Source organism: Lepisosteus platostomus, chromosome 10, assembly GCF_059453375.1.
Source record: "Lepisosteus platostomus isolate fLepPlt1 chromosome 10, fLepPlt1.hap1, whole genome shotgun sequence".
NCBI lineage: Eukaryota > Metazoa > Chordata > Actinopteri > Semionotiformes > Lepisosteidae > Lepisosteus > Lepisosteus platostomus.
In genome coordinates, this window is record NC_142620.1 from 4,430,757 (window position 1) to 4,454,125 (window position 23,369).

Here is a 23,369-nt window from a genome sequence, read left to right on the forward strand (position 1 = left end):
TTTTTCTCTAAAAATCAAGATGCATAAATTGCAGTAAATTCATAGGTGTATAATTGTAATTAATTAACTGTTAATTTCCCTCTCTGAAATGACCTTTTTCTAAATCATTAGCCATTGGGTGTGATATTATGACAATATTAATTAACATTTTCACTGCAAATACTCTTCTGTAATTATTTTGCTTTGCCATAATCACTCTCTCTTTGATGTTGTTTAGCCAGCTGTATAGAACGTTTTCATTCTTGAATTAAACTTTTTTCTTAAACTTTTCATTATATCCGTCTGAATGTGATAGGACCAGCACTATGCATGCACTATGCTGAATTAACAGATGTTCTAAATTAGTTGAATAATTGTGATGCTTTGTTTCTTTGTTTCTTGTGATAAAGGACGGAATCCTTAGAGTGCAAAGTGGAGCCCAGAACTGTATTACAGACGCAAAATCAAAACCTGAAAGATTTGCGTATTGATATGTACAAAGGTAAGTGGGCGGTTTTTAGCACCTTTTTCATTTGAACAGTTCATTTATACAGAACCGTTGGCAAATGCTGGCTGGTAGCATAACAATGGCATATGAATTTATGCAGCATTAGATGGTAAAATGATTCATTTCTCTAATATTTCTTTTTTATTTGTAAGTGTTTTGCCTGTAGGGAGACTTCTATTAGATTTTGCTAAGAGAAAACTTTATTATATAGGTTTAGATCATTCTAAGTGCAATTATTTTTATTTGTATGGTTTTCTTAATGATCTGAATTGAGCTAAGTAGCATGGACATCCTGTTGATGTCCATTCCCATGATGAATTGTGTTATGCCACTCACAGGTCATATAATTAATATGATGCGTTGCATGACAGTGTGATTAGTGTTGCTATAAACATGGCATTTTATTTTGACTAAACACCTTTATTAATACAGAATCAGCCTGAAAGGCATCTTTACTTGACTAGATCTAAGGGGCCAGAAGACACTTTCTTAATTAAATTGCATCACAGTCATGAGCATTATTTTTCCTGTGTAAAATATGACAGGTTATTCCATTCCTGTTATTGTCTTTAAAGCAGTTTGAGGGTGGTATTTTTAAGTGTAGTAATTCTGTAGTGTTTCAAGTATGCAAGCCGGAGAATGCTCAAGAATATGGGCAGGCCAAGTCAATTATACATTCTTACACATACAGGAGTACTGCTTGCTCCTGAATAGAAAAATCTTCCAAGTGAATCAGTTTAGCTTATATGCAGTATATTTAAGAAGATGCTTACATAAAAAAAACGTTTCCTGCATTTATTAGAAAATGAACACACAGGGATTACAGTTCAAAGGAAGTTTCTCACAATAAAACAGATTAACGAGTACTATAACTGGAAAAATCTTTGCTAGTCTTGATGAGATATCAGGTGTACAGGTTTTATTTACTAAGATTGTCACCAATTTCATGGTTCAGCTTGTTAAATTGTCAAAATTTTCAGGTTTTTCCTTTTTTATGTTAACCTTGTAAAACTGCTGCAAAGGTCATCATAATTTTAGTAAAAATACCTTTAGGGGCCACAAGAGAGTGCAGGTATCTTTGAAATATTTTCAATATAACCTTTTCACTCTTTCTCACAGACTTCTCTGGCATGTTTCTGCAAAACATGCATCAGTTATAAAGACTTGTTGTTGAAAAAATGTTGAAAAGTTGTAAAATTGCCCATCAGATTTGAAACATGCCACCTTTTTCTCTCTCTAATGTACAATTATTTTTGTTATAACCTGCCAGTGCATTGCAAGTTTGCTTTTAAACAACTTTGTAATCATATGATGCTCAGTCAAATGTTTTCAAGACTTTGCTCACGTATAAAAAATGCCTGTGGGGTCAGTGTTTGACATTTAAAATGAAGCCTGTAAACTGTGGCATTCTTCCTTGTAAAACAGAATACAGGTTTGGCAGATTTTCAACACCATTAGTATTTCTGATGCTGGATCCTTCACACATTCGAAACAGTTACACATCCTTGATGGATATCTGCAAAGTAAACACAGATTTGCATTTGTTACTGTGCTCTGTCCAACTAATGGGTGAGTCACCTAGTTTAACATTTGAGGAAAGTTGCTCACATGATGACAAGCACCTTCATACCTAAGGGGAAATTAGTATTCAGTGGCTTTAGGAGATATTCCGTAGCACTGTTAAAGTAGTACTACCTGGTTCAGAAATCAATATTTGCTCCAATAAATAAATCAGTAAATTACACCGCTGGAGCAGCAGGGGATTAATTCAATATGCCTGCTTAAAACAAAGGTAGAGAGATTTCTGTATTCACTGCAATTTTAGGAAATTAATTAATCTGTAACATTGGTGGACACAATTCAAAACCAAATAAAAAATGACTAAACTGTACACATCTGACGCCTAGTGGTAAAACATCAAGGTTTTCTTTAACATGCTTTGAGCAATCATGTCTACCGCAGGAAAACAAGATCCCCAATATGAGTATACCTCTGGGGTTCAATCTTGTCTAGCTCATGAACAACAAAGAACAACATTAGTTTCTTTTTATTATCTTCTGAATTACAGGTATTAATTAATGCGTTAAGGTTGTTCAGCATGGTTCTTTTTTGGGATAGAGCAACATCCTGGTGTTAATCTAGTTAACCGCTACATCCTTGTGGTGTTACCCTGAAAACAGGGAAGCAGGATTCCTCCGAACCCTCCAGCACTGTCCGTTTGTCACAAGGACAGTTCCTTTGAGCACCTCACGTCTCTGGCACTGGGGCGGAGACAGCGACTGCGAGTACATCCTGCACATATCCTGTTGGCTCTGCCCCACTCTCCATCAGTCATCGGGCTAATCCTAACAGAGAGTCAGGCCCTGTCAGTCACGCCTGAAGACTGTCGTTCTAATAAATACAACAGACCCAAACATTTTCTTTCAGGGCTTTGGCGGCAGTAGGCTTCCAGATATCGCCACCAGAAGTGATTCTGATCGTTTCTAATGTGGTTTGAAGGTTGATTTAATGCATCATTATTAACCTTTTCAACAATGTCTTTGTGTGCCTTTGTGTCTGGTGCTGATGAGCTCTAATCCTCCTCAATTAACGAATGAGGTCATTCATCATTAGCAGGCCTTAAAATGAATTCTTAATTCCTTTTAAAACCCAGAACACTTCACTGCTCCTATCTGAACCATTAATATGTCTGTTCCAGTTTCACAGGTCAAACTGAAAGATACACAGTGCAATTACCACAAATAATTTGGCATTAATCTTCAGGGCGTTTTCTTTCTCATTGAATTCACATGAAATCATCAGTATCCAAAACACTGTTAATCATTATTTCAAAAATAATTAAGATTATTTTTGAGGGTCAGTTGCCAAGGCTGATATTAAATCCAGACTCAGGATTTAGAGATTTGGTTTTGTGGGTGTTGGGCAATCATGTTAATATTTTGTATCGATAAATGTTAACTTTTCAACCCCCAGAATAAGATGGCAGCATTATAGTTTTGTCCTAAATGTTTATATAAGTTTACATGACCTACTGTAAATGTGCTGTAAGCAGAAATTGTTGACTGTTTTGTGAAACACTTGAATAATTGTTGGCTGTGACCCTTTTCTCTCTTTGTTTAAATTCGACTTAAGCATGGTAACAAAGGAGATTGTGCTATTTATATGCAAAAGTCTTGTGCGTGGTTTTAGTGTTGTAAGGATCTCCCATCAGTTAAAAGCAGGGATAAGGAGAAGAAGAGAAAGTGTAACCACAAGCACTAAAGAATGCACTCTCACTGTAAGGCGTACTTAGATATGTCCATCCACTCACAGACAGAGCCCACAGTGAAAACCAGACTAGTTCTTTCCACCCTTTATTGTTTGTTATACTAGAGAAATTCTTCAGATTCATCCTCACACATGCCTTTTCCTGGCTTCCAGCGTGTCTGTCATCAGTGGGTGACCAAGTGGAAATTGCTACAATACTTTCAGGTTTATTTTAGGCACAGGACATTCTCAAAATAATCTGAGGTTTTTGAAGGAATTCTTGACAGGCACTGAAAGATCTTATTTTTTCCTTAAGTGAAACAGTTGTTACAAAGGTACTTGTGGACTCTGTATTTCTCAGTGCTGCTATACCCGGTGAAAAAGTGCTATTGAAAGCTTTGAGTGATGAGCAGTAAACACTCAAGTACTTTCTGAAACAGCCTATGACTCAGTATAAGTACAGTGACACCTTTCCTTTGTTCGGTGGAGAGTACAAAAGACTGTGGCTCTCATATAGTAGAGCATTCTACAAATGAGGGCATGGGTGAAGATTATATCATGCGATGTTTATCTTTAAAATATAGCATTGAACTGTTGAATTTGCTTTGTTAAGTGAGATGTCATTATGAAATCTGCTATATAAATGTAACCTCTGTAAACATGCTTCCACAAGTTAATTTTTCCATGGGAATGTGAAAAGAAAGACTTAGTATCTTGTTATAAATGTTGTAAAGTAAAACTTAATTCTTATAATGGGCATTTATTTGTATCAATTTGTTTTTAAATGTTTCACAAGCTGCCCAGTATTTTCTTCAAGCTGTTGTGCTAGTTCAAGTGAGTTCCAATAGCTCTTGGTTCACCTTACAGAAAAGCGTGACATGGTTTGATGCAGTTAAAGCTCTGGTGGATGTAATAACATGACAGAAATGCCAAGCTTGGTAGACAAGGAGATGGAAACTCCATCCCATCTCCTCAGCGGGTGGTCTCCTGAGGACAATGTGACTAGTGGCTCTTCCGTCAGTTTTTTTACATTCATAGAAAAACACTCCAGGCATCTGACAGCAGGCAGCTGTAGTGCTGTGTTAGTTAAAGGTATGCACAGGAATATTTTAGTCTTCGTTTATTAACACGACATTAACATATTAACATTTTATCTTTCAGCATCAAGAAAAGTAAAAGCTTTCTCTTCCCTCAGACCACCAAGTTGTGTACTACGGTATTAGTGAAGTTAGGAGATTTTTACGGATTTATTGGTTTTTCTTAAGACAGTCTTGACTCAGCCAGCCACATGTATTGTCTTGGGGCTTTACAATGGACTTGGAGCACCAGGTGAACACAAATTGGACAAAATGAGAAGGAATCAGGAGCAGATGTTTCAGATGTTTTTAATAGGTGCCTTGTATGTTTTTTCTTGTAGTTTAGAAATGTTTGTTTTGTGGACAAATGCCTCCTACCAGTGATACATTTTGGTCAGATGGGTCCAACAGCATAGAAAGCAAAAGAAAAAGAAAGAAGAATGAGACTCCTTTTGCTCTTAAGGAATTTTGAATGGCGCCACATGCCTGTTAATACTAACCATTCAACTGGTAATTCTTTTAAATTAGTCATAGCACCAAATTGATTTATGTTTGCGATCCCTTCTTAAAGAGGGAGATGACTTAAAGTGCATAACTTTACAAAAAAGCTTTCCAAATTTTCTTATGAAATAAAAATGGTTCTCGGGCAATTTCTACTTATCTTTACAAACACCTCCAATGCAAGCAATTATTTTGCTGTTCCCTGTGAAAAACAGTAGATTTCATGGGTAAAATGGATTAAGTAAGCAAGATGCTGTGCTAATAGGCAAGATAGATGAGCTCTCATATCAGATAATTCTCTGGATTAACAGTTTACGTTCTTTGCTGTCCTGGCTGTCTTTTGATGAACAGCATTTGCTAATCACTACAGAACTTGGTTTCCAACTACCTGCAGTTAGCCATCTACTCAGAGCAGAAAATAGACACAACTGACTTGACAGTGAACCACAGATGTGCTGTAACTGTTTAAAAAAGGTGCAATTCAAGCATTTACTGCTGTTTCTAATACTTAAACTCAGATGATAACTCGAATCCTTTACATTTTCTCCTTTTTTCTCACTTTGTCACCACCTTATTGCATTTCTTAGGTATTCTCTATTAATGGCACAAGGAAATAGTATCTTAGAATTAAATACTGTTTGTATTGATAAATACCGATTGAGCTACTCCTGTTGCAGTATCCACTGGAGGTTTCCTACACGGTTGTGTGACTTCTCTTTGTTTTCTGTTGGTTTGTCTCTGTCCAGTAAAGAAGCTGTGAGTGGGAAAACAAAATTCACACACTATCTGAACCTGTTTCTTTTAACGTATTCTGCAGCTGCATACTTCGCAGTAGGCCCTATGATATCCTAGGGATCATTGCCGAATTGCGGATTCATCAATATTCTCTGCAAGAATCACGGAATGTTTGCAGACTGTTTGCTTTAGAACTCCGTCTTTTGTCTCACACTTGTTAGAATGAACTGCTGCACGACAGGTTGAAGCACGCATTGCATTCACCAGTTCGAAAGACACTTTATTCTCCTTGTGTTTCCGTTCATGGCAAAGCATACAAAAAAAGGTGTTTTAAGAAGAGATTAGGAAAACAAAAGTTAAATGCCAGCTGGGAATGCCATCTACACTGACATAATCAATTGCTTCACATTGTTTCATCTTTTGGTTTTAAAAACATCAGTTAATCACAATGTTTTATTTCTTTACCTGAAGCTATTAATGGAAATCCAGTCTTTTAGATTGCTTTATACCTAATAAAAGTTCATTGCTGCCATATTTACAGCTGGATGAACAGACCTGAGAGAAAAGGAGAATGAAGTTTTGGCAGCACTCAATACTTGTAATCTGGAACCCCCAGATCAATAAAGTTACTAATACAGTATCTTCCTCCTGCGGGCTCCGAAAATTAAAGTGAAGGATTGTCAGTTCTTTTTCAGCCTGGGCTTATAAACTTTGACTTCTTCTAACTTTGAAAACAGGGTGATTTGTCCGCCAGAAAAACCTGAATAACAACTGGAAGATTATGTGTCTCCTGTAAACCTTCCAGTGTAAAACATCAAATAAAATGTTAAAAGCCTGAGCCAATGCTAACTATTCAAAGACCTTTGCAAAAATTATTGCAAAACGTTGGTTATCAGGGTGAAATGAAAATTTGTATTGACAAAAGCCACAGCGCAAGAACGAAGTTTGACCGCATGGTAACCTCCTCTTAAAATGTTGAACTCCTCCCTGTCTGTTTTCAGGTAATCTGAAAGAGGCTATTCAGAGTTTTAGCATGAATCATAAAAGTTCCATTCCCCTGTCATGATGTTGTACTTAATTGGGCCTTTCAAGTACAATGAAACTTTGTTTCGCATGATAAATGATGCTTAGTGTATGTGGAGGTGGTTTACATTGTATCAGCTGGAAGTTTATATAGCATATACCAGTTCAACTCAGCGCTCCACAACATTCCAACCTGGTTCAAAAACCTGAGAAAGTCCTCTTCTGTCCTTGTGTAATCCTTTCAGACATGTTTAATTCCATGTTTCGGTTAGACTTGCTTTGCTGTTACAATTACTGTGGCTTTCCTATGGTGCAAGATCATGAAAAATCTTGCTGTTTCAAAAATATAAACTGATAAACAATCCCCTAACATACATGTCCTGAAAAGATAAAAATCCTTGTTTCTATCAGTTCATTATCTGCCCTTTTGTAATATTTTTATCTACTTGGAATTACATTTTCTGTCATTTAGAAGACTGAAATAAAATGTTGGAGAAACTTAGTTCTGCAAAAACATTTGTTACTGTATGTGCTATTGGTCAGCAGGTTGGTGTAAAATGGGAGTGTATTACATGTGTGCACCCTGAAAAACATGGAAGAAACCTCTTCTCTTGGGTTAATACCTCTATTTATCTCTCAGTCAGGATTTCTAAGGTCAATGCTCCATTTGCATTTGTAAATTTTGTAGAAAATAAAATGGCACTCACTTTAGCTCTTAATGGCTTAACTGGATATTCAGCTGAATGTCACTATAAACAACTGACCCACAAAACTGGTCTTTATTAAAATCAAAATAATTATTTACATTATAAAAGATAATGTTGTTACAGTCATGTTTTTTTCTAAAAAAATGTAACAGTTAAACCTTATCACTGTAGGTAATTGTTTGTGATGTAAATTTTACATGCATATAATAAGATGTTAATTACATTAATTATACATCAGATTATCCTTATTTGTTCAGTTGCTAGCTTAATTGATAAGAGCAGTTTGTATTTAATCCTAAGAAAGAACTTGGAATTTCTGTCTATATATTTTAAATATTTTTGTAGTAGAATAATTTTAGGTCGCTGGATTATTTTATCATTAAGGCTGTGCAGCAAAGTTTTAATCTTTTTATTTTCTTTTTACCTGGAAAATGTTGTGGGACGTTTTCGATAGTTAACTTAGGCACAAAAAACTTAATGGAATAAAGATTCTGGTTTTCTTAGTCAGCTCTCACATTCAGAGCGCTGCTTTCACTCCATTTAAATGGAGTGGAGGGGCCAGCTACATACAGTATATAAATACTTTCAGATTATAGGTCACCTTAAATCATCAATTCCTAAATTTCATTTGACCACTGTAGCAGGTGATTTGTACTCTATAGCTATGTAGTCTGGAGACCCTGCCAAGATCAGAAAGAAGAAAAAATCTGAATAGCTCACAAGGACCACAGTTGGTCAATCCTGAATTAAATCAAGCAATTAACCCATTGAGTTGATCAGAACACGAGAATCAGTGATTTAGATAGATAATACTTTATTAATCCCGTAGCGAATTGATGAAAGATTTATGGGTATCCTTTAAGATCTTCTGGGTCTACAGAATCAGAACAGGATTCCCACAGGATTATTTCCCAGCAATTAGTCCAGAAGAATTTTCTGCTTTAATTGGTTGTGCAATTAGTGTATTCAGCCCTTACCTGGATTAGACAAAGTATTACGATTTCCTTTCACAGTCTCTGGGTTCTGGGTGTAGTTTGCATAATTACTCCAGTCTTGTCAGGAGCACTATACTGTACTGAACTTTGCTCATGTTGTTGCAGAAAGTAACAGTATGTTGCTTAAATAAAAGTTCCCAAGAGGATCAACTTATTCCAAGGCTGGGGGAAATGAGTTGATAAAAAGCTATGCTAAAATATTGAGGATGTTAAAAAGAATGAGTGAAGTTGGCCACATTCATTATTTTATTACAAATATGTAATTTAAGCATCCTCGGAACAGAAGACTTGGATGTAAAAGGTATATGTAGAATTTTTTTTAACTTTTATTGTTTGGAAGAATTACTAAATACGGTTGTATACAATACCTGAAATCTCTATGATGAACTGATTGTCCGTGTTTCAGGTTATTTTATGATTGTTATGGTTGACCGGAGCATTAAAGATCTGATTTTCTTAATCCCAGCATGTCTAAAGTTGTCTTCTACTACACTAACAAGGGTGTAAGAAAGATCAGCATGACATGATTTGACGTTTAGAAGAAAATCTTCTTGCTGTTGGCTGTCTGGGAAACATCTCTTCCACAGTTTCTACCACATCCATGTCGGCAAGCAACTAAACAATTAATTGTGGATCAGTTTATTTTGTTTAGTGATATTAAAAATGTATAAGTGCTTACTTCATATTTCCCAAATAGGTTTTGTCTGATGGGAATGCAGTTTCAAATGTCACACTGATTTTGAAGCCTAAATCTTTACTTAAAACTTGCTTCTACATGATGCATAAATTAGGGGAGACTGCTATTTGTGTGTTTTTTTACTTTAATACAATGGTCGCTGTTGCAGAAGTTTCACTGTATTTCCTTTGAACGGGGAAAAGAAAATGTTGCTTATGTGGTACTCATGTATGTCTCATGATTAAAGTTAAATTATACGTACTGATGCCTCTAAATAAGACTTCACGCTGAGCAGTTTCATTTCTGCATTGACGCAGAGAGTGAGATTTGTTCCCTAAGATATTCAGGGCCTGATCTTCCTTCGTCGGCAGGAGGTTGCTCTTGCACTGAGTTATTTAGCCTGAAGCAGATGTCTCAGTGCAAATGGGATGCTTCCCCGCGTTAGAAAACCGCTCCTGGATTTCATGGTTATAAAGATGAAATTAGATGGATCCGCAGAAAATTAAGCACTCATCCCATGAATCACAGGTCATTTCACTGCACCTTCTGTTAATGCATATGGATCAGTGAGTCTCATCATGTATATTGTCTTTATAATAGATCTGAGATAGTTCAGCCAGATCTCTTCTGCCTGTGCTGTGATTGACTGGCCTGTTGAGGTCAGGTAACTAAAGTGAAAAAAGAGGGAGTAAAAATGTTTTGGTTGAAAGTTTCAGAGGCATCATTTACATTTACAAATTGACGAAGTGCTTAAAAAAGTATCTTTAAAACACGGCCTTTAACATGTGAATGCTTTAAGAGGGCCTTTGTGTATTGGGTCTCAGTCTCCTTATTAAGGCAAGAGTCGTATCTGGTTGTACTGTATATTGGACGTGTGTGCATGCATGTAGTCTGTTCCATCTAAACTTCAACAACCCAATTTTTTAACTTTAGACTTTGTAATTTGTATGACTTTGATGGTTCAATGTTGGTTTCCTACATTTGCTTAAAAGAAACTCTGCAGGTTACTAAGAATATTATTTTTGTTTGTTATTAGTGCTATTTTCTTGTAATATATGCCGGGTATCGGTACTATTTTTTCCACTATGTTCTTTGGTGGTACTGGTCCTCTGGAAGTGTAGGTTTGTTTCTTAATTGTTTGCTTGGTAAGTCAATTAAGAGCAAATGCTCATTTACCTAGAGACCTATATATATATTGCATTGCATTTACTGAAAAACTTTGCTCAAGTTTACACCAGCAGTTTTCCAGCTGGGATTTTAACCCACAACCCACTCAAGCATTTTGAGTTCTTTTGAATACTATCTGAAGCACCAGAACCATCTCCATGATGAGGCTCAGTGGTCCTCCAGGGACCAGTTTTATGAAATGCATTCCAAGACAGACAAAGCAGCAAGCCAGAGTGTGAATTTTAAAATGCTGTCTGATTTAGTAGGAAAGCGCAGGCTGTGCGATAATGGTTCAGGAATAAAGAAGAACCTACTGAATGATCCCTGCATAAAATGGCATTTTTCCTTGGTTGTTGCTGTGCTGTATTTTGGCACTGCGTCTTAAGCCAGGATGTGCCAAATAAACATGGCTCCATCTCTGTGGGATTATTCCATTCGATAAGTGGTTTATTTACCAAGGAAAGCCCAATCATGACACTGATTTAGCTAATGGCTAATCTTTCTAAATTCATTCTAGCTATTTTTTTTCAGTCTTGGTGGCCTTAATACAGTAAACCGCAAGTATTGGCTTGCGGAAGCATCGCTATTTGTACTGGCAAACGGGCAAGTTTTATATCTTGCTGACCAATGACAAACGTAAAGGCAAAATTCTAATCCTCATAATGGCCTTCCTCTCGTTCTCCTAGGGATGACAGGACTGTGGGGGTGCTGCAAGTGCAGGCAGATTTTCTTGGTGTGTTTCTTTCAATTCACTGGCAGTTGAAAAACAAGTTAGGCATCGTTGCTACAGAGGAAGCACTTTATCCATTTATTTTCTCTTAGCCTCCAATCCTACATGAGAACACTTACAGCTTTGGCCTATTAGAACATACTGTACCTCTTTTCTCCTTGGCTTATCTCTTGGATATTGAAAATCATTTACACATGACGAAAAACTAAGTTGTAGGTAAACATGCTCTTCATACATGTAATCGTATACATCTTTGTTTAACTGTTTATAGGTAAGACATTTTTTAAGATCAGTAAGTAATCCAAAATAATAACACTTACAAAGTCCATTAGAGGCACAAATGTTCAGTTTTATCTTCATTGTTTACATATTGCCGTCACCGAAGGCTCAAGTAAATTGGATCAGCCATAGAATTTCTGTTCTTTCCGTGTTAGAAATGCATTTGAAAACTGATTCATCCAGAACAGAAGTCAATGTTTTATCCAGGGCGTTTTGATCAAAGGGGTGATCATTTTTTTTTCTACCTTCCTGCTGTCCTCATATTCAAAATTTCTGGTTGCATCTATTTAACTCAACCAGTTCAGGATTCTTGGCAATGGAGAAACTATTCTCATTTGCATGCACTTGGGAAAAATCCTGTCCGTTACAGGATCTTTAAATGGTCTTCCCCTTTTCCTTGAAAAAGAGGAAGATCATTCCAAGGTTACCTTTCTTCTTCTTCTTAATAAACTGAAACACTAGCACCCAGCCGTTACAAGTTTTCAGAAATAAACACACTGCATTGTGAAGTCATATACCTGAACTGCTGCACTCGATTTCCTTTTATTGTCAGTAGTTTGTGTTGATGTTCACTATATCTCCGGTGAATGTTTTATAGTCAGAGTGTGCTAGGGAAACACAATTTGTGACAGCAGAACCTGTCGAAAGCACATAAGAAGTGTTAATGAGGTAGTTAAGTCTCTAATGAGTGGAGAAATATCACTCTTCAAAAGTATCAAAACATGAAAAGTCAGGAGCAGATTTTTGTAGAAAAAGCCTCGTAAGCCATGTCACAATTTTTTCTTTTTTCACTTTAAATAGCTCTAATTTTCCCGTTGTTTGTTTTGGAATTTGTCTGATCACTTGTTTTGTTTTGTTACACTCTCCTGATTTTGGACTTGTCGGTTACATTTTTTTTCATGTCTTTGTTCATGGCTGTGAACCCTGAGACTGCACCCAGGACAGAAGGAGGAAATGTGGGTATACTCCCCTGACCTTTTGCATACTGTGTTATAGTAGTTCAAGTAGGGAGCTGCGTCAGCATGCGTAGGCTGCAAAGGAACAGGTAATGGGTTTATTCCATGCTGAAAAGAGAAGAGAGAAACCACAACGTTTCAGCTGTGGAGCCTTCTTCAGGTGTGAGGTACTATGTTATATACTAAAATAGTGCTCTCAGGAACTGCAGGATAAATGTAATGCCAAGAGTCACCCAATTTACTAAATGAAGTACAAATGACAGTGATCCTTATCCATTTGTTGATGAACAAGGGGCAATGCTGATCTGTTCCTTACCTAGAGTTGTATTGCCCTCATAAATGACAAGACAGCATTGAGCGTGGTTAGTCCAGTTGGAGTGGCCGGTTGTGCTGGTTTGCAAGAAGCTACAGAAGAAAACATCAGCCTGCAGGGAAAATTCACCGCCCTCATTCAGAACAAGCGTGCGATGAAATGCGCTGTGGAGTTGAATCGAAACGTGTGAATGCTGCCTGTCAGTTTCTCCAGCATAGTCCAGTGACCCTTTCCTCAAGGAGTGCTGCATTTGTACGTGGGCCCGACCAGAAACCATGCGATTTGTAGCTTAACTCAGTATGATATCTTTGAGTGAATGTAAATGGCCGAAATGCAGATATTGAGGTATTTGTTCTAGCAGCAAGTTGTGTTGTTGAGCTGTGAAGAAGCCCTGATCGAAAACAAGCAAGCAAGCAAGCAAGCTCGTTGGTTTGTTTAACATGGAACCTCATGAATGACCATGAGCAAGGTGTGTCGCAGATATTATATTACTCTTTACATTTAGGGTTCAGTTTATCTTCATCATTTTTAAAAAGTTTGTGTATCCATGCGAAGGTTAGCCTTGTTAAGAGCCCCTTAGGAACACATTGATCCATAGTATTTTTGATGCTTTTGATCAGTATTTCAAGGAAAGATGCAATGTCTTCATGTTCCCTAACCCTTCAAATTAAACCCGCTTAATTTGTGATAATTCATTAATCCGTATTGACTGGGAAAAATAAACCTTGTTACATTTCTGATAGATTTCTGATAAATAAATCTTGTGCAGTTGACATGCTGCTTTGTGTGTTAGAATGATAGAAAATAATTATAAATTGGATAAATGGAAATGCAACAAAGATTTTTTTATTAGAGTGTGTTTTAAAAGAGACAAGGCAGATTTTTTTTTCCTAAGGAAAATTCACTCTGTCTGCTACCTCCAGTACAACCTGCTATAATTATAAAATTTAGTGAAGTATTAAAGAAAGCTGGCAGGTGCCTTAGAGTAATACAGTTTTAGATCCTGAACGAAAATCTATTTACATACATAAAATAAATTCAAATCAGCATTTTCTTGTGAAGTGCAAGCACAGGGTACAATTAAACCTGTTTTAAGTTTTTCACCAGATTAATGTCTGAATAAAAATTCATAAAGAATAAGGAAAATGAGGAGGCTGAGCTTCAGGATTCATAGGGATTTTGTATGAAGCCCATTTAATCAGGATAACACTGTTATTAATATTCATAAAGTCAGCTGGAATACAAATGACAGACTGTGGAATCTAGAAACTTTCACTGAGCGAATTTATTAAACGCAGCTTAAAAAATTAATGGAATTTAGTTTATATTAGGGGGAAAGAAAATCCAGTATTGGTTGACCAAAATTGGAATTAGAACTTTCTTTTTAAAAAATTCTATCTTTGACAGACTTCAAAGGCATTCTAAAGAAGTACGATGCATGATTGGTCATTTAAAAGGATTTAAACACATTACGCTGCAGTAATTGTACATGAATAATAAGTAGCCTACAGAGGCAATTAGCTTAAAGTCTACAAAGCTAGAATATGAAAATCACAGAAAGACAGTAAAGGACAAAGAAAAGTGAGAAAAGTTTGAAATGAGGGATCTAATGGTTTTAAAAATCAAGCGCTGTGTTGAGTGAATGGATATGACCTCTTTTTCGGTACGGCCGCTGTAAATAAGTCACTTTGAACTGGTTTAGCTGTTACGGATTACCAGTGAATTTGTATGTATAATGTGCCATAAAATTCTGTGAGTTTTGATTGAGTGAAAGAAAATATGTTTTTTGCTGAATTTTATCACCCTGCAAATGATTTTTATATGCATGTTTTTTTTTTACAAAGAAACCCGGGTGTTTTCTAATTAAGGCTACTTTTCTGGACACCCTGCATAAAATGTTGTCAAACCAAACACAAAGGTATGTGATGGTTTTTGTAGTGTAAACCAGCAGTTTCCGATTGGCTTGTAAAGAGAAGCATCTAACTCCTGTCCAGTTCATGGTTGAATTATTCCAGGGGTGCTGTGTTAATCAGCCCTGACTGCTTCCATTCAACAGGCCCATGCAAAGACAGAAACCTAAGACTTTTGGACTTGTGCATTTTATAGATCTGTTTGTTGATCTACCTACTAGCTGATAACTGCTTCTCAGCCACAGAATTCCTACAAGTAAATGAAGCTTTATTTTAATGCTGACCCATAGAGCCAATTTAACAAATTGGATGTTCATATTGTATTTTAAATATCAATTGGGTTGTTTCTATTAAAGTGGCTTATAAGCATTGCATACCTAGAAAAATAGATAAGTTATGGTACATTATTAGAGGTGTGTGAAAAACCTGTGCATCAAAATGATACATTTTATTTTTATTTCCAGTGGAATGCTCCTATCAAAATTATCATGAATATTTTTTATTTCTTTTAGTCTTTTGACACCTATATTACAGTGCATAAATGTAAAACATAGTTCACAGCTTAATCAGTCTACCAGTATTATTAAGGATACTCCAAGGAACACATTGGACATGAATATTTCGCTGAATGTCTCTAGCTATACAATAAATAAAACCAAAAGGACAATCTTAATTTTTTTCATAATCCTTTTAATTTGTTTCAAATGTATCCCTTGTGAAACAGGTTTCTTTTTCTTTTTAAACAGAAAATGTGCAAGGATTACTTTTAAGTTCAGTCTATTTATAGAGCGATTGTGCAACTGTGCTAATGCAGGGGTTTTATTAAAAGGTAGCAACCAAAAACTGGCAACTGTCTACCTTCATAAAAACCGGTTAGGTCCATTGTAAATGTAAGCCTACAACGTTTTTACTCATCTCCTAAAGATATTTTAAAAAAAACTATTCGCTTTTTTCAAAACACAGAACACTTCTGGCAATATTGAATCTTCTGGCATATCAAATCCCTATCCAACACAAGAACTTACTATTTCATTCTGATAGCAGCAAAACTCAGGAATGTAGGTTTCCCAGACCTAACTGAGCTTCGGTCTTATTACTGCTACTTGTCAAAAAAGTATTTAGCTTACTCTATGCAATCAGCTTTAGTATATAACCAATATTTCTTCATTTCTGAGTTAAGCAACACAGAACACATGCAAGAATATGATGGCTTTGTCCGACTGCAGTATATGTCATTTCAAATGGCTGTAAAGCTGAACAAATGCTTTAATTGTGCCATGCGTCCTGTTCTGATTTGAGCACCCCGTTAGTACTTTCTTTAGTTCTGCAGTCACGACTCCAGTGTCCTTAAGATTTGGGAATCACGGCAGATACTGTACACCTCCCAGGCATCGATACTAGGTGAAGGTTAGACTTGAGCTGGTGCTGCCAAGGTGAAGGGGACTTCTGGACGAATTTGTGAGTCAGTAGATCCTCCAGACACGTGGATTTGATGCACAACATTTTGTATTTCCCTTCGTCTATTGGCAATGTGGCACAAAAACATGTTAAACACGGGCCAGTTCTGTAGACATTTGAGAGGTTGCTTAGATTCACATTATTGTGTATTTTACTATACTGCCTTCCATCCACAAATGATCTGGTGCAAGCTCTATGCCCACAATGTGCTGCAATTAATCTCCGAGCGCCAGACACTCGGACAGCAGCTTGTGCTCGGCCAGAGCCTCATGTGGGGAGCTGGCCACCACATGTCAGGGGACCGCCTACTCCGCACCAGTGGAGCTGAGCACGGGGATGTGTGGAAAGCTCAAATATCTATGTGCCTGCGTCTCCTTTAGTCGTATGCTAGTGCCTGTAAAAGCTGCTGCTTGTTATAAAGCATCACAGGGGGAGGCTTAGCGGAGTCCTGCAGGTCCCCCCTAGAAGAAGTAGCTTGTCTGTTCGTGCCCGACTGCACCCGGTGGTGCTGGCGCGTGCTGGCTTACAACGCAGAGATAACATAATACTGGCATCTGCCCTCGCTGCCACCCAGAGAGACAGCCGGCTCCACCAGCAGAGCCCGATCCAAGGCTGCTGACGGACTGCAAGGCGAAGAGCAGCTCGCCCACGCCTCTTCTTTAAGTCACATCTGTTGCGCTCGTCGCCAGGTTTGAACCCTTCGGAGCAGGGTCTCATACGGGGGCCAAGAACTTGCCAAATTATCCCTGCTACTGATGTGGTGCTGTCCAGTCTGACAGGCCTGAGGCCTGCTTGGCCTGTAGGACAGGACCCATGTGTATACGCATGTATATCCTCTGTACACCTACATATATAACTCACTACGAACATTGGCTTTATATATATGTGTGTGTGTGGAGGGGATATACAGCATGTATACAAGTTTAAATAAACTGTATGATTACAAACTCCATTCTACTTTTTTCCTTTCTCAAAATAGTGTGTAACCTTTTTAGAAGTGAAGGAATTGAGAAGACTTTCAAGTGACAGGAGAGTACCAGTAGAAGTTGGTGATAACTGGCTGATCACAGAATCTAGAACATGTAATTCCATGTAATTGCTGTGATTGGAACGCTTCTTTGGGTTCTCTTATTTAATACGTCATCAGTTTAACACCTTGTCTTACATACTTTTATGTACAGCTGGTACTTGGTGATTAATTGGTGCTGGTAAAAGCATTCATTATATCATGACGAATATATGTTTAATGAAAACAACATTGTACAGTATATAATTTAGAGTTTAAACAAAGTTTTGTTCTATTATTTTTGTAGAAGAAATGATATAATACGTAAGAAAATATTCTATAAAGTAAATCTTTTACTTAAAGGATTGCTTAAAGTTTTTTAACTGTAAATCAAAAGAAGGGTTTTTATTTATGATGTGCTACAGCTCTTTCTGGTTTACTATAAACATCGCCACAAGAGGGCAACCTTCTCCCGCGTCTATCGATAGCGAAGCAACAGGCTCTGCTTCGAATGTCAATGTTTCTTGTAATTGCTCCCAGTCTATTTGTTGCTTGCTTACGAATTAACTTGCATTTATGGAACTAAATCATTCCAATCATTTAATTACACCTGAGGAGCTGAACTTTAATTGCTTGCTGCTAACAAGGATCTGATATGGCTTGAGCAGTATTAATTTGATGTTTACTTTTCTGAGTGCTAAAAGCATTAAAATGATTGCGCAATGGGATTACGTTTTGTTAATTGCTGGCATTCATTAACTCGGTAAATGGTGAGGTAGAATGACTGTACATCATGGAGGGATAAAATTATGATTTAAATCACAATTTCGCTCAGCACATTAAGGCTGCCTGTCTTGTTTTGTAATACTCAAGAGGTTATGAAAGATCACTTTTCTCTTATTCTCCATAAAACGTAGTGAACGTAGTGAAAAGCCTATAATTAATACTAACCTTTTTAAAAGTAATATACTGTGGCTGCCTGGAGTGAAATGCATTTTCTTTTAAATTAATAATAACCCCTTATATTTCAGCTAATCCCAAAGTAAATGAGGAGCTGAAACAAAGGTTGCCCACTACGCTAAAATACCACTTCAAAGAGAAGCTATTGCAACATTCAGATCTGAGGTAAAGAGTAGCATACTTGTTGGTATCGTGTTACTAAATTAAAGCATTGTGTCAATAATGTGACTTTGAGATTTTAGTTTTAATTTTCTAAGCCTTGGTGTGATCTAGAGGTCGACTGTTGATGTGAGACTGTCCTGTAACATTTGTTCAAATTTCCTTAGTGATGTCAGTTTGACTGAAAATAAGTAAAGGCTGATAGTCTGATGTATATATCCACCACAATTAGATTGATTGAAGCAAGCATGGGAATTGAAAGGCTGTATAAACTTTATCTCACTTCTAAATCCTTTGATTTAAGCCACGTGAAATATTATTTAAATGGCATTAGATGGAAACTATTTCAAAGCTTATTCGGTTAGCGCCGTTTGATCACTTTTTTAGACATTATACAATTGTTTATTTTCGGTGACATATCACTTCCCTTATTGATTTTAGGAAGCAGAGTTAAAGTTGGCAGCAACTTTTCAATATTGCTTAACCTGCGCTGAAACACAACGTATTCGCCAATTGGTTTGTTGTAACACCAGCCTAACAAAAGACAACAGTAACGTCACTTGTAATCGGGTGATTTAAGCCTAAAAGCTAGTTCAAAATGAGAAGCTAGAATTTCATAGGAAAGCAGCAGAAATAGGTAGTGTGTTCCCTCTGTTCTTAGTGCACATTGAAAGCTACCACATTTATGAGACTATAAAATTGGTTAAAGAGCAGTACATTTCCAAATCCCCTTTTTACTGTAACATTCTACATACAGTTGTTGGTCGTCTGCATTTTTTTAGAATCCTTTTTAATAGGCCACCTGGCTTCCTGTTAAAGCCCAACATGTCACAGGGCCAGAGGACGGGTGCCCCTTTCGTGGAGAGGAGCTGTAGCCCGAAAGGCCAGTGGCTGCCAGAGGTGCTGTTCTTTGTGGCCTGGAGACAGTGACGGGAGCAGGCTTCCCCCCAATCCCCTAAGCCCTTGTTTATTTGTACCACTTTGCCATTACTACCTGGGTCAGCTGCTGAGAACGGCACAGGGCCAGCTGGAGGTAGAGGTCTGCCACAGATATGAGAGATGACTTAAAGGCAAATATATCTTTCATACTAAAAGGCTCCGTGCAGTTGAATTCTCACCCAACACGTCCTTAGAAAATTCCTTCCAATTTTTTTTTTTTACCAAGGCCCAGTTATAATGTGAGGTCCAAACCCTCCACAGTGAACATAGTTCAGCAGGTGACTTCTGTAAACACATTATAGTTTTCTTGGCTAGTTGTTTGTCCTTGTGCTATTGCTGTATTTAATAATGGTGAAGTCGGCATTAAAAACCTGCTTAAGTTAAAATCCTGTGAGAAGATGGGGAATCAGCAGTGTATCGTAGGCAGAGAGAGCTTAATAACAAATGGGTGAAATGTCATAAAAAATGGAAACCAGCTTGATGTGAAAAATGTATTCTCACATCAGACCATATGCAGTTTTGATAAGAATATTTAGTAGGTAATTTAATATTTAATCAATGATTTATATTTAATAGAGCTACTTTTCATGGTGAGCACTTTAAATGCTAAATCGGTATTCTAAAATTCACTCTCCTTCATTTGCAACACACAGTTAAGAAATGTAATACATTTGAATTTGTTTTGAAAATGATACATAAATATGCCCAGTTTTTCACTCCATGGTAATAGACTTCAGGTTATGTATTTTCTTTTTTGTTTGCAATGTTTTTTATATTTGTTTGTTTTTTAAGTTTCCAAAAGGTGGAGGCAGGCTCTAATCCATTGTTAAGTCAAACAAGTTTTGAAGCAGGAGCCGAAGATCAGCAAGCAGGTAGGTGATTTTAAAGGGCACAGAGACTTTGGGGTTTTGCTGCTGTCAAAGGCACAGTTGAGAGGTTGTTTGCTTTTGCTGATATTTTCTAAATGTGCATTTGATATGATATCACCTTTATTTCTTATCTAAAAGGCTGCAGTTCTGAAACAAATTAACACTTAACATTTTCACTTTGTGGGAGCTATAAATTGGTTCAGAAATTTATTTTTACAAAATTTACTTTTCACTTTGTGTTTTGTTATTGACTTCAGCAATGCACCTAGTATTTTGAAAGACTTTTTCTAGCTTCACAGAGATGTCCACTACCAGCCCCTCCTGTTAACAAATACACAGTTGTTGGTGGCTGTTCAGAAACAGAAATGTATTTATTTAAAATTTGAATTGTGTAATATAAAATTGGAAGAATTAAAGAAATGCAAAGTACTTCTGTCACACTGGAAGAAGCACAGTGAAGAGATTCTGTTGTGTTATGTATATGTTTATTCAAGCAGAGCGCAGATGACAGAGAGTAATACTAGAAAATTGGATGCCTTTGTAACAAAGATGTGTGTGCAGATCTCATGCTTCTGTGTGTGTTTTACTGCATTTAAAACCTTGAATTCGTCTTTGTTATCCTCCTGTAAGAATCTGATCTTCTAAGCACTGAAAGATTTTAAAAAGTCCCTTGCTATTTACCCGATTAGTGGTGTCGTAGTCCTGTTTTGTGAGATACATAAACATTTATTTACATGTGTAAATCGCCTCTGGTCATGGTGTTAGCCTGCCATATAATAACTTCACCTCAGCAGTAATGATATGGCAAACCCTGTATTTAGATAAACTGGATGGAATGACAATGAGAGATAAACAGAATATTTACCCATCCTTCATGAGGCACTGCTGATATGTAAATTTATTCTTCTTCTTTGCACAAATATACATTTAGGCTGTTGCTTAAACACTTCAGCCTCACTAGCCAAACAGTTTTTAATGATGCCTGCGGTATTATTAATGTGTGACATTTGATCAAAGCTTCATGTAGTTTCTGCTATCAAGAGAAGAGCGAATCCTTCAGTACCAGGACAAGCTCGACTTCTGCTGCCTGTAGCCAAACTGGCTTTTTGGGGTCTGCCAGAAGTGTCTTTTGCGGAAGATTTCTAATCTCAGATTTATTTGAAGGAGAATCTAGAGATCACCTTGTCTTACTCATAGGAAATGGGAAATCTATGGTCAGATTAAACAGGAGCCCCTACAGTTGCGATGGAAAAGCCAGTTTAAACACGCACATACTTAGCCAGTCAGCATTGTGAGAAGAAAAAAAAAATGAAAGTAGTAACCCAGGTTTAGGAACAAAGTATCTAAAAAGTCCCATATTTGCCAAACAACAAAGGGGTTATATAACTGCATTTCATTTTATTATTCATGGTTGAATTTCTTGTTTGCTCTGGTGAGCGTATGGAGAATGCTAATAACTGGCCACAACAATCCAGAGTGAAGATCCTGGCAACAAAGCTATGTGGCAGACCTCCCTGATCTTTAGTTCAAAACCTGACCTTTTGCAAAATAATTGTCAGTGCTAAGCTGGAGAATTTGGACGTAGTGGCAATGCTCAGATGCAGTGTTAGATTGCATTTATTAATGTAAATATCTCCTGCTTAAAAGCGTTTGAAGCATGCTGTCTTCCTCTGGAGCTTTTCAACTGCGAGTAAAGGGAAATTTTTTAATCAAAACAATTTAAGAGGTTATTCATGTTAAATCACTTACCTCTGTGTATATATTTCTTTTTAAATCTAGTCCGACAAAAGTCAACGCTGATTTTAAACTCTGCAGTTGATGCACAATTTTTTCCCCATCAACTGAATGTTTTTAAACATTCCGGATATGCAGCAGTGATCTGCATTGCAAATTTAAAATGAAGGCAAACAACACTACAGAAAAACTGGCTTTAATTTAGTTCAACTCATTTTATTCCTTTAATTAATGTTAATAGTAGCAGTAGTTTTATAATAAGTACAGTACATGTGTAGCTGGCCCTGTTTCAGACATGTCAGTTGTAATGCAGAGAGCCAAAAATGTGTCCACCCCAAATTAGCAGCTCAGAAAGGTCTTAGAAAGTTTGCCAAAGAATAAGACACTTGTGTTTGCTGCACACCAGGTCTTTCAGGCATGTTTCTCAACAGACATATTTACAGAGGGCATGTTTGTTTTCTTCCTTGGCATATTGAGTGTCTGTGTTTTATGCTGACACAATGGTGTTTTGACTTTTCTTAAGTGGTTGAGAGTGATCAGAAAAATAAAACGGAACATGTGAAACTGTTTGTTAGATCTTTTTTTTTTAGAAAAAAAAAGCATGGGAAAATTTGCACTTCCCTTGCTATAATCATATAACATCAATGACATTGTTTTCCTGATAATGACATCTTCTTCCTTCACATCAAATATTATAACTATTATTCCTTTATCCCAGTCAGCAGGGAAACCCAGCGCTCCAGGGTGAAGGAGGAAGGGTCTGTGATATATCTGCCTTATCAAGACCTTGAGCTCGTGGCAGTCAGAATGTCCGATGGACAGGGGAATTTAAACAGAGAGCCATTTTCAGCAACCCTTAGTCTTCAGGAAGGCTATAGGGGCATGAGTCCTGAACATGACTACCTCAGCCAAGCACACGACAGTGGAGACAGTTCTGTGCCTGCTGAAGACTCCCATGAAGTCAGAAATTACAAACAAACTGCCCAGAGCCCTGAGGAGGCAGAGGAGCACAGCACTGTCCCCTCTTACAGACGTCACATTGCACCTTCCCACTGGAGGAAAGGGGCAGCAGACAGGTGAGAGACAGCCATCTCCTACTTAGATTTTTCACTGGTAAGTACATCAGTGAAACACTTGCAGTAGCTGAAGTAGAAAGACGTTATTTATGTTCCAAAAACTCTTTTTATAAATATTTACACACATGCTGTGTGGTAAAGTGTATGACTATAGCTCTTGTTTAGAGAAAGAAATATAAAACGTAGAGTATATTAAAATGTGTTTGTTTGGTAGCTGACAGATGTTTGGGAACAGTGCTTGTAAAGAGAGTTTGATCTGTAATTGCTGGCCAGCTCTCAAAACAATATACAACAACAGGTGCATCAGTCTGAGTGATGTGTTTCTGTTTTACCTTTCCTTTAAGAGCGAGATTGTAGCGTGCTTTAC

General features: G+C 37.1%; 1 protein-coding gene across 2 annotated transcripts in view; it reads left to right on the plus strand.

The window, feature by feature from the left end:
* Nucleotides 1-23,369, plus strand: part of mipol1 (mirror-image polydactyly 1) — a 69,887-nt gene that overhangs the window by 3,544 nt on the left and 42,974 nt on the right. For both annotated transcript variants that reach the window (XM_088647595.1, XM_088647596.1), the window contains 4 exons: nucleotides 390-481; nucleotides 18,297-18,390; nucleotides 20,116-20,195; nucleotides 22,645-23,002. In XM_088647595.1, coding sequence (XP_088503721.1) covers nucleotides 390-481; nucleotides 18,297-18,390; nucleotides 20,116-20,195; nucleotides 22,645-23,002 — 624 coding nt within the window. The remainder of the gene's footprint in view (nucleotides 1-389; nucleotides 482-18,296; nucleotides 18,391-20,115; nucleotides 20,196-22,644; nucleotides 23,003-23,369) is intronic.